Source organism: Electrophorus electricus, chromosome 1 (assembly GCF_041902795.1).
Source record: "Electrophorus electricus isolate QZ-2024a chromosome 1, ASM4190279v1, whole genome shotgun sequence".
Taxonomy (NCBI): Eukaryota; Metazoa; Chordata; class Actinopteri; order Gymnotiformes; family Gymnotidae; genus Electrophorus; species Electrophorus electricus.
The window spans coordinates 14,922,930-14,937,779 of record NC_137497.1 but is presented as its reverse complement, the minus strand read 5'-3'; the positions used below and the strand labels follow the sequence as shown (position 1 = coordinate 14,937,779).

General features: G+C 39.7%; 1 protein-coding gene and 1 long non-coding RNA gene across 6 annotated transcripts; one reads left to right on the top strand and one right to left on the bottom strand.

Moving 5' to 3' along the window:
• Positions 1-8: 8 nt before the first annotated feature.
• LOC145657273 (uncharacterized) lies at positions 9-5,189 on the bottom strand. The gene is made up of 3 exons (XR_014122980.1): positions 4,718-5,189; positions 1,303-1,365; positions 9-99 (listed from the first exon to the last, which is right to left on the bottom strand). It is a non-coding gene; the product is annotated as an uncharacterized LOC145657273 (long non-coding RNA).
• Positions 5,190-5,441: 252 nt separating this feature from the next.
• LOC145657225 (uncharacterized) lies at positions 5,442-14,293 on the top strand. 5 transcript variants are annotated; one of them, XM_081711705.1, is made up of 6 exons: positions 5,442-5,502; positions 5,719-5,844; positions 7,934-7,990; positions 9,214-9,486; positions 9,728-10,018; positions 11,769-14,293. In XM_081711705.1, the coding sequence occupies exons 3-6, from the start codon at positions 7,936-7,938 to the stop codon at positions 11,897-11,899; spliced, it is 750 nt and encodes a 249-aa protein (XP_081567831.1). In that variant the 5' UTR covers positions 5,442-5,502; positions 5,719-5,844; positions 7,934-7,935; the 3' UTR covers positions 11,900-14,293. The 5 variants fall into 5 exon arrangements, with proteins under 5 accessions (XP_081567831.1, XP_081567829.1, XP_081567830.1 ...); XM_081711703.1 differs by having other exon boundaries at positions 9,199-9,486; XM_081711704.1 differs by lacking the exon at positions 5,719-5,844 and having other exon boundaries at positions 5,443-5,502; positions 9,199-9,486.
• The last annotated feature ends 557 nt before the right edge of the window (positions 14,294-14,850 follow it).

Genomic DNA, 14,850 nt, shown 5'->3' with positions numbered 1-14,850 from the left:
GTTTATCATATAAAGTCCATGTGACCAGACCAGAACATGTCTGAGTGCAGGGGAGAGTAGCATCATCATGAAGATTCACCTTTACTGAAGGAAAAGAACCTGAAAGACACATTAAGAAAAGAGAGTATAAAACGTTACAGTGGTGCTTGAAAGTTTAGGAACTCTTTAGAAGTTTCTATATTTCTACATATATATGAACTAAAACTTCATCAGATTGTCAAAAAGGTCCTGAAAGTAGATAAAGAGAAACAAATCAAACAAATGAAACAAAATAATACTGTCATTTATTTATAGAGGAAAATGTTTCATATCAAGGCAATAAATATCAACTTGTAAACAATATTTATTATTTAGAATGTTATTTATTTTATCTGTCATATCCATGCATGTTACAGCGCAAGTATCTATATATAATATATAATTATACATATATAAAATACATCCCACACTAAATAATCCCCTACACAACTGAACCACAGTGGCTTTTAATGAAAAAATATCAGATTGGTATTTACATCAGGCGACAATCAAATGCAAGACATCAGTATCAGATCAGTAGAGAAAAACTGGTATCATGCTCTCTCTATAAATACAGTAAAACTAAAAATAATCAACCATTCACTCAGACTACTTAAATATTCTTGGTTACTCAAATATGCATTTCTATGTAAGAGCAGAACTGACTGATACTGCTCATTCGTACGACTGCAGGGACATCTGTGCCTTCTATGTCTGTGTCTACATGACCATTCTGGTGAGCTTTTAATTAAATGGTTCTGAAATGCAAGTCTATTAGCAAAGTGACAGGAAATCTGTCCAATGAAATTGATTAATTTTGTCACTCTGGGGGCGGGCCATTAGCAACCTATCCCTTCTCAGTGTTCTGAAAAAAAGGTTACGACATTATTAGTAAAGGATCACTGTGTTCATGCTACCTTAGCCAGCTGACTATGAATGGGGTCTATGAGTGAGACAGACACTGTAGTTATACAGTAGGTACGACGAGCTGAGCATCCACAGTGAGTTATACAGTACAGTTCTCATGAATAGCAGCAATGCAATAAATATGTTTACAATCCTTTTAAATGTTAAAAAAATGGATAATATTGTTTATGCTGTGCAGCGCAAAATGAATTATTAAAAACAACCATCAGAATTTATTACTTAATTTAATAATAATTTTATTAAATATAAAGAAGATTAAATAAAGATAAAGGTCAAGCAGGTACAATAATCTGGTTAAAACACCAAAGTCATGGATGAAATTCTGATGACCTGAGGGAACCTGTTCTGTCCACTTACCAGCTATGACTGTCAGCAGCTGTAACAGCAGAACACAGTGACACCTGCTGCAGGACAGCATGACTGAGGAGACAAAAGAGAACCCAGTGAGTACTGTAGAGAGGAGACAGGAGAACCCAGTCAGTACTGTACAGAGGAGACAGGAGGACCCAGTCAGTACTGTACAGAGGAGACAGGACAACCCCAGTCAGTACTGTACAGGTAGGAGCAGAGTGATCACTATTAGGAAAAAAGTCACTTATTTACCGTACCCTGATTACAGCACCTGGCATAAAATAAACAGGACTAAACCCCACTACACCTCAGCAGCACAGTAATCCTCCTTTACCAGAGGGGGTTAATCCAGGGTCCAGAACATCACAGTCCTGTCTGCCAGTACGTTGTGTCACTGTTCAGCTCCCTTATTCCCAGCAGTCATGCTGTGATTAATATTTCTGGCAACATTAAAATACTAATCAGACGGGACTAATTTTCCAGTCATATGTACGTATAGCAACTTTACCACAAGACCTCTGGAGTGTATGACAGACTCACACAGGATCAGAAACTTCAGGCTAAATTACAGACATGTCAGTGGCTACTGGATTTACGTATTACTGTCTCACTAAAACATCCACGTGTGATACATAGCCTTCGTTGGTCGCAACCACTAAATATTTTTCACACATCTGCACAGAATTCTGTTATTTAATGAAACCACTTATAGTAATGACTTGGGTTTGAACATTAGCAGGTTACATATGTGTAGGGGAATTTACTTAAAACCTCTGAGAAGTCATTTGCCTATTCGAGCACTTCCGAGATTGGAGAAAAAAGCGCCCAAACTCAGATATGTGAACCCTGGATAATCGCCCGGGATTAAAAACCCGAGATTACAGCAAACAGCCATTTAGAGCAGGAAAAAGGCGCAATAATTATTACTGACACTGCAGTAGGTAAAATGACGGACATGGCGAGAGTAAAATCACTGAGGAACGAGGAAAATAATTACATTACCACACCTCGCCATGTCAAATGAATCCTGTCCGAAAGGTTTTAACACATGAGGTTCTGAACCTTGGTTCTGGGGACGCACCGCCCTGCACAGTTTCCCATCTGATCCAGCTCATGAAAGACTTGATGATCCAGAAAACCTGAAGCTGTCCGCCAGTGGATGCACTGTTACCAGCCTTAAATATTCATGACAAACACGGAAATAAACCCGAAACAGTTTTTCTTTGGGCTGATAAACTGTTCCTGGCAACATGCAGAATCAATTAGTCTGTAATGCACCTATAAAACAGGAGTATTGTAACGGTCAGTAATTTGCGGACTGTCCCCTTAAGTTACGTTTACGTAAAAGGCGTGTGCACGTAGGCCACGCGGAAGAGTTGGTTTTGTACTGTGCGTGACGGACGTTGCCGGACCCAGCTCTTCATTTATCGTTATTTACTTCTTTAGAAACGCGTTATGAGCTGTGGATGTTTTTACAACTCATGTTTGAGCTGTCTACAATACTCCAGGAGCGAGCCTGTGTCACCTGGTGAATAAACCAGCAAGTTTACTACTAAACTGAATGATTCTGCTCCGCATCTCCCCCACGTGCTTCACAGGCTTCTCTCTACCAGTTCCAAAGATCTGCTCATCTGGGTTGGAGCATAATTTAAACAGGACTAACTCCAAGTGTTACAGTATGTACTAAAGTAGACAGTTACTGTAGGTGCAAGGCAGGTGTTCTTAATAAAGTGACCGGTGAGTTTATGTAGCAACATTCGTACTTGGGATATTTATCTAACGACCTCGCAAATATTATTGTGGAGAAAAATGTGTGATAAAAAATAGAGGCAGTGAAACCCACTGGCTAATCACAGAGTGCGACAGTGCTTTTGAATATTATTATTATTATTATTATTATTATTATTTAATAGCAATAAAGGTTTGTACGCCACATGGACATTATCTCCTACCAAACGCATTTACTGAGGTAACTGCACGCAGGAGACACACAGTCCATCTACTGAACTGCAGCATAAGAAGGCAGAACAGCACGCGGAGGGAACAAAGCGCACAGCTACTATCGCTCAGTGCACGAGCTAAAGTCCCTAAATGAACACATGAACCCGTTCAACAGTCCGCGAGAACAACCAGAGTTCTTAGCAGACATGCAAACTTTAAAACAGCTGCACTAAACATTACATATTAATTTATTATCTATGCAGTTGCCTAGTTGCGTTCATAAATCAGACTTTCTGGCAGCTAGCGCGCATATTTGGACGGTAATCAGAAGTACATCGACATATAAACACTTTTAAACTCACCGCTAGAGATGTTGGAACTTGAAATGTCAAATTTTTTTCTCCTCCAAACCCTTATCTTTCTCTTTATGGTTCTTTCAACCTACAATTCACCAAGACACACAAGTGGCAGGCCAATCCGTTTCAACTCAGGCAAGCATGTATGCTTGCGGATAAATGTGTGTGCGGTTTATTTGTTTTTTCACGTGAAAGTTAAGAGGTGCGGTGTGACTGCGCAGGATGCGAGCGCCCCTGTTCCTCTCCGAGCAGAGGATAGGCAGCCGTATCCACGCAGTCTAAGCCACGCCGACCCGAAATGGGAACCCGAGTTTGACTTCAGCTTTCTGTTCGAGTACAGCGGCCGAGGCGGAGACACAGACACGGAGAGACGTTTGGAGGCAGGTCGCCGATTGCGCGTAAGCTCAGGTTCAGCCGCCCAGTTCAGTAAGATGATCAAGTGTATCTATTAATATTTTATATGAACTGTTACCTTATAGAAAGCATCACCCTTGCCGTTCCTGGCAGCTTCACTAAATATTACATATTAATTTATTATCTATGCAGATGGATACTTTTTCCGTCCTATATTGCTGAGCCGTTATGTTCATAAATCACTTTCTGACAGCTAGCGCGCATATCTGGACGGTAATCAGAAGTACATCTATATAAAAAATCTTAAACTCACCGTTACAGATGTCGCCTTTCAACCTGAAACTTGATTCAAAATGTTTCAAAAATTAAACCCGCGTGTAACCTCTGCCTAAAGGCGCCCTAATGAAATCATTCAGAGGGAGCACATCTCAGAAATTTCGTGTTAGATCAATGCAAATTAGCGCGGTGCCTCCAGAAATGTGTCTAGTACTATGTTGATAGTAATAAATCCTTTTAAACCCTCTCATGATTAATGACCCGAATGATTCACAGATTAGTAAATACAACAAATGACACTTAATTTAAAAAAAAACAAAAACGTATATCCCTGCACAAAAGAAAGCAATCGCGAAATAACAGAAGCAAATCACAAACAACGAAAACCGATTCAACATAAGTATGACCGATTAATGCAGTCACCTATTAACGTCACCACAAGCGGCGGAAAAAACTCAACGCGAAAAAAATACCAATATTAATATTTCTCTTACCCTCAGAGGCTTCAGTTGCAAATCAACCAATTGAATAATTACGGAAATTAGCAAATAAACGCTCAACAAAAATTGGTCAATACAGCAACGTAGTACGTGGATGTTCACAAACGTTTGTGTTAAGTAGTGATAGCAAACGCACTGACCCTTTTTCCTAACTGTACCAAACAAAAAAGTTCATTACTCACAGCTTCATGACACAGTACACAATAGCGGCATCTGGTGGCCAAAACTTCAAAGTGCTTTGTGCATCTGGTTGACAGATCTTTATTTGTTTAGGTAGTTGGTTAGTTATCTATTTATTTATTTCCAGCTTTTAAAACGTGTGCATGTCTTCAAAATCTCATTGCTGATGTGGGTACATACATCCAGGGCAGGATACTTTGATGGCTGAATAATGTGATGTATTCTATTACAATACATAAAACAGTAATATATTCAGAATACATTTAGAATGCACCCAGAACACATCTTACTAAGTCATATTTAAGAGCAAAACTATTTTATATATTTTAAATTTAAGTTCTAAATTGTGAACAGCTTATCATTAAACTGCCATCAATTTATGACTTTATAAATTAAAGAATTATAAATAATTATTATAATAGCGTTCTTATAAAATATTCTACCTTATTTGACGGCAAAAGTTAAGTGTTCAAACTTCAGAACGCTTTTTCCCATTTCCGGCTCTGTGGTCACGTGATCATTGTAGAACGAATGAAGCGCGAGCGTGTTTCATGTTTGAATCACGCGCCAAGGTTCAGGTTCAAGTTCGACATTTAGCGGTGAGTTTAAAAGTGTTTATATGTCGATGTACTTCTGATTACCGTCCAAATATGCGCGCTAGCTGCCAGAAAGTCTGATTTATGAACGCAACTAGCCAACTGCATAGATAATAAGTTAATATGTAATATTTAGTGCAGCTGTTTTAAAGTTTGCATGTCTGCTAAGAACTCTGATTGTTCTCGCGGACTGTTGAACGGGTTCATGTGTTCATTTAGGGACTTTAGCTCCTGCACCAGACCAGAGTCTTAACAAACATTATCGCGCTTGTGTGAGAAGCTGAGAGGAGACGCGAGTAGCTGCTTGTTGTGGCGCTTCGGCTCCTCTCCATGAATCATGGACTTGTGAGTATCGGAACAACCAGCCCCGTGTGTCTCAGACGCTTCATTCTCCACTTGTGCACCAACGAGTTATAACACAAACGCTTGTGAACATCCACGTGCTATATTGACCAAAAGTGCGAATGTTTCTACATAAACTAACCGGTCACTTTATTAAGAACACCTGCCTTGCACCTACAGTAACTGTCTACTTTAGTACATACTGTAACGCTTGGAGTTAGTCCTGTTTAAATTATGCTCCAACCCAGATGAGCAGATCTTTGGAACTGGTAGAGAGAAGCCTGTGAAGCACGTGGAGGAGATGCGGACCAGAATCACTCAGTTTAGTAGTAAACTTGCTGGTTTATTCACCACGTGACACAGGCTCGCTCCTGGAGTATTGTAGACAGCTCATACATGAGTTGTAAAAACATCCACAGCTCATAACGCGTTACTAAATAAGTAAATAACGATAAATGAAGATCTGGGTCCAGCAACGTCCGTCACGCACAGTACAAAACCAGCTCTTTCGCGTGGGCTACGTGCACACGCCTTTTACGTAAACGTAACTTAAGGGGACAGTCCGCAAATTACTGACCCTTACAGTACTCCTGTTTTATAGGTGCATTACAGACTAATTGATTCTGCATGTTGCCAGGAACATCTTATCAGCCCAAAGAAAAACTGTTTCAGGTTTATTTCCGTGTTTGTCATGACATATAAGGCTGGTAACAGTGCACCCGCTGGCAGACAGTTTCAGGTTTTCTGGGTCATCAAGTCTTTCATGAGCTGGATCAGATGGAAAACTGTGCAGGGCGGTGGGTCCCCAGAACCGGGGTTCAGAACCTCATATGTGTTAAGAATATTCAGACAGGATTCATTTGACATGGCGAGGTGCGGTGATGTAATCATTTCCCTCGTTCCTCAGTGATTTTACTCTCGCCATGTCAGTCATTTTACCTACTGCAGCGTCAGCAAGAATTCTTGCACCTTTTTCCTGCTATAAACGGTTGTTTGCTGTAATCTCAGGGGTTTTTAAATCCCGGGTGAATATCCAGGGTTCACGTATCAGAGTTTGGGCGCTTTTATCTCCAATCACGGAAGTGCTCGAGGAGGCAAATGACTTCTCAGAAGTTTTAAGTAAATTCCCCTACACGTATGTAACCTGCTAATATTCAAACCCAAGTCATTATTATTATAAGTGGTTTCATTAAATAACAGAATTCTGTGCAGATGTGTGAAAAATATTCTGTGGTTTCTTTCAACGAAAGCTACGCATCACACGTGGTTATTTTTGTGAGATGGTAATACGTAAATCCAGTAGCCACTGACATGTCTGTAATTTATCCCGAGGTTTCTGATCCTGTGTGCGAGTCTGTCATACACTCTAGAGGTCTTGTGGTAAAGTTGCTTTACGTATACGACTGGAAAATGAGTCCCGTCTGATTAGTAGTTTAATGTTGCCAGAAATATCAAACACAGCATGACTGCTGGGAATAAGGGAACTAAAGTGACACAACGTACAGGCAGGCAGGACTGTGATGTTCTGGACCCTGGACTAACCCCCTCTGGTAAAGGAGGATTACTGTGCTGCTGAGGTGTAGTGGGGTTTAGTCCCGTTTCTACTGTGAGATAGATGGTGCTTTAGTCCCGTTTCTTTTATGGCAGGTGGTATAATCAGGGTACTGTAAATAAGCGACTTTTTTCCTAATAGTGATCACTCTGAGATTTACTCAGCTGCTCCTACCTGTACAGTACTGACTGGGTTCTCCTGTCTCCTCTGTACAGTACTGACTGGGTTCTCCTGTCTCCTCTGTACAGTACTGACTGGGTTCTCCTGTCTCCTCTGTACAGTACTGACTGGGTTCTCCTGTCTCCTCTGTACAGTACTGACTGGGTTCTCCTGTCTCCTCTGTACAGTACTGACTGGGTTCTCCTGTCTCCTCTGTACAGTACTGACTGGGTTCTCCTGTCTCCTCTGTACAGTACTGACTGGGTTCTCCTGTCTCCTCTGTACAGTACTGACTGGGTTCTCCTGTCTCCTCTGTACAGTACTGACTGGGTTCTCCTGTCTCCTCTGTACAGTACTGACTGGGTTCTCCTGTCTCCTCAGACATGCTGAGCAGGTGTCACTGTGTTCTGCTGTTACAGCTGCTGACAGTCATAGCTGGTAAGTGGATAGAACAGGTTCTCTCAGGTCATCAGAATTTCATCCTTGACTTTGGTGTGTTAACCGGACTATTGTACCTGCTTGACCTTTATCTTTATTTAATCTTCTTTATATTTAATAAAATTATTATTAAATTAATTAATACATTCTGATGGTTGTTTTTAATAATTCATTTTGCGCTGCACAGCGTAAACGATGCCATCCATTTTTATAACATTTAAATGGATAAACAAGTTTACTGCATTGCTGCTATTCATGAGAACTGTACTGTATAACTCACTGTGGATGCTCGGCTCCTTGTACCTACTGTATAACTACAGTGTCTGTCTCACTCATATACCCCATTCTTAGTCAGCTGGCTAAGGTAACATGAACACAGTGATACTTTACTAATAATGTCATAACCTTTTTTTCAGAACACTGAGAAGGGATAGGTTGCTAATGGCCCACCCACAGAATGAGAAACATAAAATTATTAAATTTCATTGGACAGATTTCCTGTCATTTTGCTAATAGACTTGCATTTCAGAACCCTTTAATTAAAAGATCACCAGAATGGTCATGTAGACACAGACATAGAAGGCACAGATGTCCCTGCAGCCGTACTAATGAGCAGTATCAGTCAGTTCTGCTCTTACTTAGAAATGCATCTTTGAGTAACCAAGCATATTTAAGTAGCCTGAGTGAATGGGTTGATTATTTTTAGTTTTACTGTATTTATAGAGAGAGCACGATACCAGTTTTTCTCTATTGATCTGATACTGATGTCTTGCATTTGATTGTCGCCTGATATCAATACCAATCTAATATTTTTTCATTAAAAGCCACTGTGGTTCAATTGTGTAGGGGATTATTTAGTGTGGGATGTATTTTATATATGTATAATTATATATTATATATAGATACTTGCGCTGTATCATGCATGGATATGACAGATAAAATAAATAACATTCTAAATAATAAATATTGTTTACAAGTTGATATTTATTGCCTTGATATGTAATATTGGGTCGTTTTCCTCTCTAAATAAATTACAGTCTAATATTTGGTCTCATTTGTTTCTCTTTATCTAATTTCAGGACTTGTTTGACAATCTGATGAAGTTTTAGTTCAAATATTTGCAGAAATATAGAAACTTCTAAACGGTTCACAAACTTTCAAGCACCACTGTAACGTTTTAAACTCTCTTTTCTTAATGTGTCTTTAAGGCTTTTTTCCTTCAGTAAAGGTGAATCTTCATGATGCTGCTACTCTCCCCTGCACTCAGATGTGTTCTGGTCTGCTCACATGGACTGTGTCCTTTAAACAACTTGACATTCTGGCTCAATGTAACCAGACATCCTGCCAGTCAGAGGAGGGATTTCACATGTCCCATGATCAGTACCTGAAGGGAGATCTCTCCCTCACCATCACTGATGTTGATTACACTAAGAGGACCTGGTACACCTGCGCTTGTAATGGTAAAGACATCTGTGATGTGAGTCTACAGATAGAGGGTAAGTATCCTCGTGGATTATCTAGCTATTGTTACTAAACCATTATTAATGTAGACAGATAGAACTTGATTTATCTGGGGTAAATAAAGTAGAACAGAAAACTTCACAAACATTAGATATGTGGGGGAAACACAGAAGGAGCTTGTAGAATGTTTAAATGTTTATATCAGATTTGTAGTTCTGAGGTTACATGGTCAAATCAGTTGTATATTGCATTCAAGTTTCTAATTCTTTTCCACAGCCTGGAATTCTTCAGTTCAGATTAACCCTGGTGAACCTCTGGTGCTGGATTTGCTCATATCAGAGTCAGTGGAGTTGATTTATAACAGCACAGGTGCAGCTGCTTCCTCTAGTGGACAGATCTGCACAGTGGCTGGACACTCACTGAAGTGTGAACCTGAATACACTCAGAGAGTGTCACTAATCTCTACTGTTGAGCTGAGAGGAACAGCTCCATCTGATAGTGGTGTTTACAGCATCAGAGACATTAAGAATGAAGAGATTATTCAGACATACACAGTTACTGTGGAAGGTAAGTGTGGTTACTGTGATTGTAATGTTGCCTAGAGTTGAGGTCCTGTTTATCTAAGCATATCTCCAATAAAGCATGTGGACCTGGTTGATTTTCACTGGACTCTTTGTGGTGAATTCTCACATGGACACTCACATGGACAGCCACTGATGTTTTACGGCACTTGGTGTGATTCCTGCTTACTCATACCAAAACAATCATGAGATATTGAGTGATGAGTCAGAAAATTTGAATTGTTTGTGTTTGAAGGTGTTACAGCCTTGTTTGTGTTATGGGTAGGGTTATTTGTGTTTGTTTACATTTGTTACATTTATGTTTGTTCAGTGAGTATTTGTTGTGGTTTTGGGCCTCTGCTTGTTAAATCATTCTCAGTTATCGCATCACCTCTTTCTGGATGTGTTCACTGTTGTAAATATTATTCTGTGTATAGTGTATTGTAGTAGTCTTGCGTGAATCGTAGTTGGGAAGTTTGGAGTTTGACACCTTTTTTATTTGCTCAGTTCTTTACTTCTGTTAGTTTTTGGAAGTTAGGGAGGGTTATTGTGCTTAATTTGGTTTGTGTTCAGTTGAGACAGTTGGTTGTTTTGGGCAGCAGTGGTTGGCATGTTTGCCTCTCAGCCTTTGAGTCCCTCCCTGGGTGGAGTTTCCGTGTTGTCTGTGTGGGTTTCCTCTGGGGTCCTCCCAAAAACATGGAGGTTAGGATGACTGGATACTCTAAAACTGTTTGTTTGTGTGTGTGTGTGTGTGTGTGTGTCCGTGTCCGTGTCCGTGTCCGTCCAGTGATGGTTGGTGCTCTGTCCTGGTCTAAACCTCCTCCCCTTCTCCTACACCTGTTCAGTCCCCCAGGGGTCTGTAGTTTCTGATAGAGAGAACACTGTGTGTAAATTGGCTGCTGCTTCTCATCTGTTTGTGAGTGATTTCTGTCTGTAAAGCGTCCTTGAGTTTGAGAAAGGCGCTAAATAAATGTAACCAACTAAATAATAATTTTTTATTTCTAGTGTGTCTTATGGTTTTTTTTTTTTTTTTTTAGTTTGGCCTTGTCTGCTCCTGAAGCTCAATCCCTCTACATACGACCCTCAATAAATCAACAAATACTTCACCCTCAATACCACTGTTTACTCTAGTAATTATGCTGTGTGTTAATATGTAAATGTAGTCAGTGATGGTGCAGTAATTATGCTGTGTGTTAATATGACACTGGAGCTTCAGCAGTGATCATAGTTATGACGGAGCACAGGTGGTGATCAGGGTGGTTGTTGTTGTTGTATACACACACACCCCCCCCCCCCCTTTGTGTAGCTCATTCTCGCCACTGGTTCATTCACTTTGAACTCTCAGTATGTTGCTATTCTACATTTACAACAATATCTCTCTACAAGATCCAGATTTGTTTTAGTTTGATTTCTAAACAGTTCTCCATCACTGTACTAGTTACTTCCTGATTGAATTTGATTGGATACTGATATCCAGGTGGGAGGTGCTGAGCTCACCAGAGAACACACACAAATCTGTAGAAGTGGTTACTATGGTAACTGGTGAAACATTATGCGTACCTACTTGTTAAGATCTTGTGCAGTGATGCTGTTGAGATCTTTTTGTAAGGAACTGGAGCTGAACTGCCCTTGTCCCACAATCCCTCTCAATCCCATCACAGTGACCACTCTGGTACATACACATATGATTATAACTCTGTACTGTTTAAAGAGTTGTTCATAATTTCTGACCATTTTTATGTCTGTGTCTGTTGCAGAAGTCCAGCCACGTCCCAATCAGAGCTCCACAGTGACGGTGTTGACGGTGCTCCTGGCTCTGACGGGGGCGGGGCTTGTGGCAGCAGTGCTGGTGATTGTGCAGCTGAGGAAAAAAATCCCGGAGCTCTAGAAAGGAAGTACAGTGAATGGAACAGTAACCATGACAACAGAGGAGTTAATATGAATGGACTAAACCACTCAGATGAAGAGCAGAGGTGATCTCCCAATAATAACCGTGAGAGTCTGAGAGATGATAAATTATTTCGTTCTCTTTTACACACAGACAAACGTATCCGCACTGCCTTTCTCTGTCCCATTCAGGGGTCAAAGATCAGTGTATGTTCGGTCATGCATGATTAAAAATGTAATCACATTAGCTCTCCTGAAGCTCAACTGGTAGAGCAGGTACACTAAGATTTGATCCTCAGAGAGCACACATGCTGTCATACTGATAAATATGTATCAGTCACTATAAGAGCATCTGCCCAGTACTGTAAATGTAATGTAAAGATGTTTACGTAAACATTACTGTGAGATCCTGTGATGTAATTTAATGCACATTAAATACTTTTGTTAGCTCATGGAAAAACCGGACATTTTGTCTGGAGCATCTTTGAATAGTTTAAATATTTTAGTTGCCATTTGTCAACATGTTTTAATTAAGAGTCCCCCTTATTGTTCAGGTTATAATTTCAAGAGTCTCCCTTATTGCTCAGGTTATAATTTCAATAGTCTCCCATGTGGTCTTGGTGATTATGGTCAGTTGTTGTGGTTGGTTTTCCCAATGCTGTAATGCTGCATTAATTTCAAAGCATTGTATTATGGAAACAGGCCTCATGTCATTTGGCCTGCTTCATGCCACTTGTGACAAATGTTTCAGATCATTAAACAAATTTACTTGTTATCTTTGTCCAATATTAAAACACAAAATGCAGTTTTTAAATGAAGGTTTTTATTATTAACGAGAAAATAAATAGGACCTGCGAGACAAAGTGAAGTAGACCAAAAGATCCTTAAAACTAGACAGCATGCTGCGAGCCAAAGAAATTCAGAAACTCATCGTCTTACTTTCAGATATGTAATGAGCATTGATTTAGGCAGAAATTCACCAGGACACTTCACAACACAGTTAGTAATGCTATAAAATGTCATTTAAGATATAATTGGTTCAGTAATAGTACAGTTTTGAAGAGAACCACAACCGAGGCATACAAGCGCTAATCTTTTTGTATATCTGTAACGGCGTCAGTCCTACCCACTAGCCTTTCTCTGCCCAAACGTAGATCACTGTCGCCTGATTACTGATTAATTACACCAGTCTCTCATTTTAGTTTCTTTTATAACCTCCCTTTTCCCATAGTATCCTCGCGAAGTATTGCATTCTCATGCATACCGAGCGTTTCTTGTTTCTGTTGCTTTCCCCCTAAACACCACCTCACTCTTAGCCCCTTACACAACCTCGGATTCTACCTTCTGGTTTGGACTTGGACTGCCCTTGACTCTCCCCTTCACCATTCCACTCCTGTTTATGACTACCCTTCTATTTTGCCTCACAAGTCCTTCCTGCCTGTACTGAAAATAAACTCTTGCATTTGGATCCACACTTACCTGTGTCCTGACGATTCCTTACAACATCCTTGTATGATGCACTTACATACGCGTGACCCACCTTGCTCAGACCACGTTAGGCTGTTGTGCATGTAGATATCAGGAGCACACGCAGTGAACGTATTCCAAGGCTGTACTTCACAAAAGGAGCAGACCGTGGTGCACTTACAGGTGTAGGGCTGCACCCAAAACGTTCTCGCCCCAGTTCTGAGAATCCTGATCTGTGCAGCCAGTGAGGATTTATTACGACACCTTCACTTTTTTCTCTCTTTGCATTCAAATGTTTAATTATTCAATTTTTGGTGTATACAATGAGTCCCTTTTCTATCTAATTTAATCTTATTTATTCAAAAGAGGCACTTTTTTCTCTCTAAACAGAAAATGTCTCCTGATAACTTAGGTTTATTTTAGGTTCGGTTTTAAAATTAGGTTTATTTTAGTCCGTGATGATCAAAACCGTACCATATGGAGCTGTCTTCAATCGTATTAGCTTTTCAAAGCTTCAAATGTGAAGTTTTACATTCATTTTTGTAGACTTTTTAAAATCCAGTTGCCTAACTCTTTCTGGCATCATCCACTGGTTCACTGTATCACTGTATGTGACAGTTTCTCTTCCGCCAGCTTGCCTGAACGTTGGTATATTTTGACAGTTTTCAGTCTGTTCTGCAATGCTTTCCTTTGTACAGTTATCCATGCTTGGTTAAATATGTGGATTCAGATCTGGAATAAATACTAACATACCCATTAAAGATGTTCCTACATGCTGCAGTATGTTTTTCCATTTTTTATTTTTGTTTATTTTTTTGGACAGCTAATAAGTTAAAAACAATTTGCAGACACTTCAATACTGAACAAAGCAGAATATCCCGATACATTTTAGACAGTTTACATCAGTGTCCAGGATACATTCCAAGAACATCTTAACCTTTACAGCATTTGGCAGGTGCTCTTATTCAAAGCCAATCACATTTTAAAGCAAATTCTAGCTGGTTATTCATTAATAGGTCTTTGTCATTGCTGTACATCAAAAAAGCTGTAATACCAATAATATACAAGAAATACTTCTAAAAGAGCAAGAATTTGCCTCTCCAAAGCAAGACATGCCTCTTTCTTCCGCATCAAAATTTTTGCTTGTATTAAAAGTCAAATCCTAAAACCTTGGCAAGTTAAACAACCAGAATTTTTGATGCACCTTGTTCCTCACTGCACTAGTGCTCTGCATATGTAAAAATGAAGACCCAGAACATGCAAAGATGTCATCAAAATATAGAATAGTTGCTTTAAGGAATCTAAAATCTACGATTGTCAATATTTGTTTATCACAGCTGCTAGCTAGTGTAACTAGTTAAGAGTGCATTACGACCAATATCTAGCTAAGGTTAGCTACTTTGAGTGGTTACCTACCTAACCTAGCTAGCTGCTTTACTTGGCTATTTTATTCTGACATGTTCCAATCAAAATGAAATGAATAAT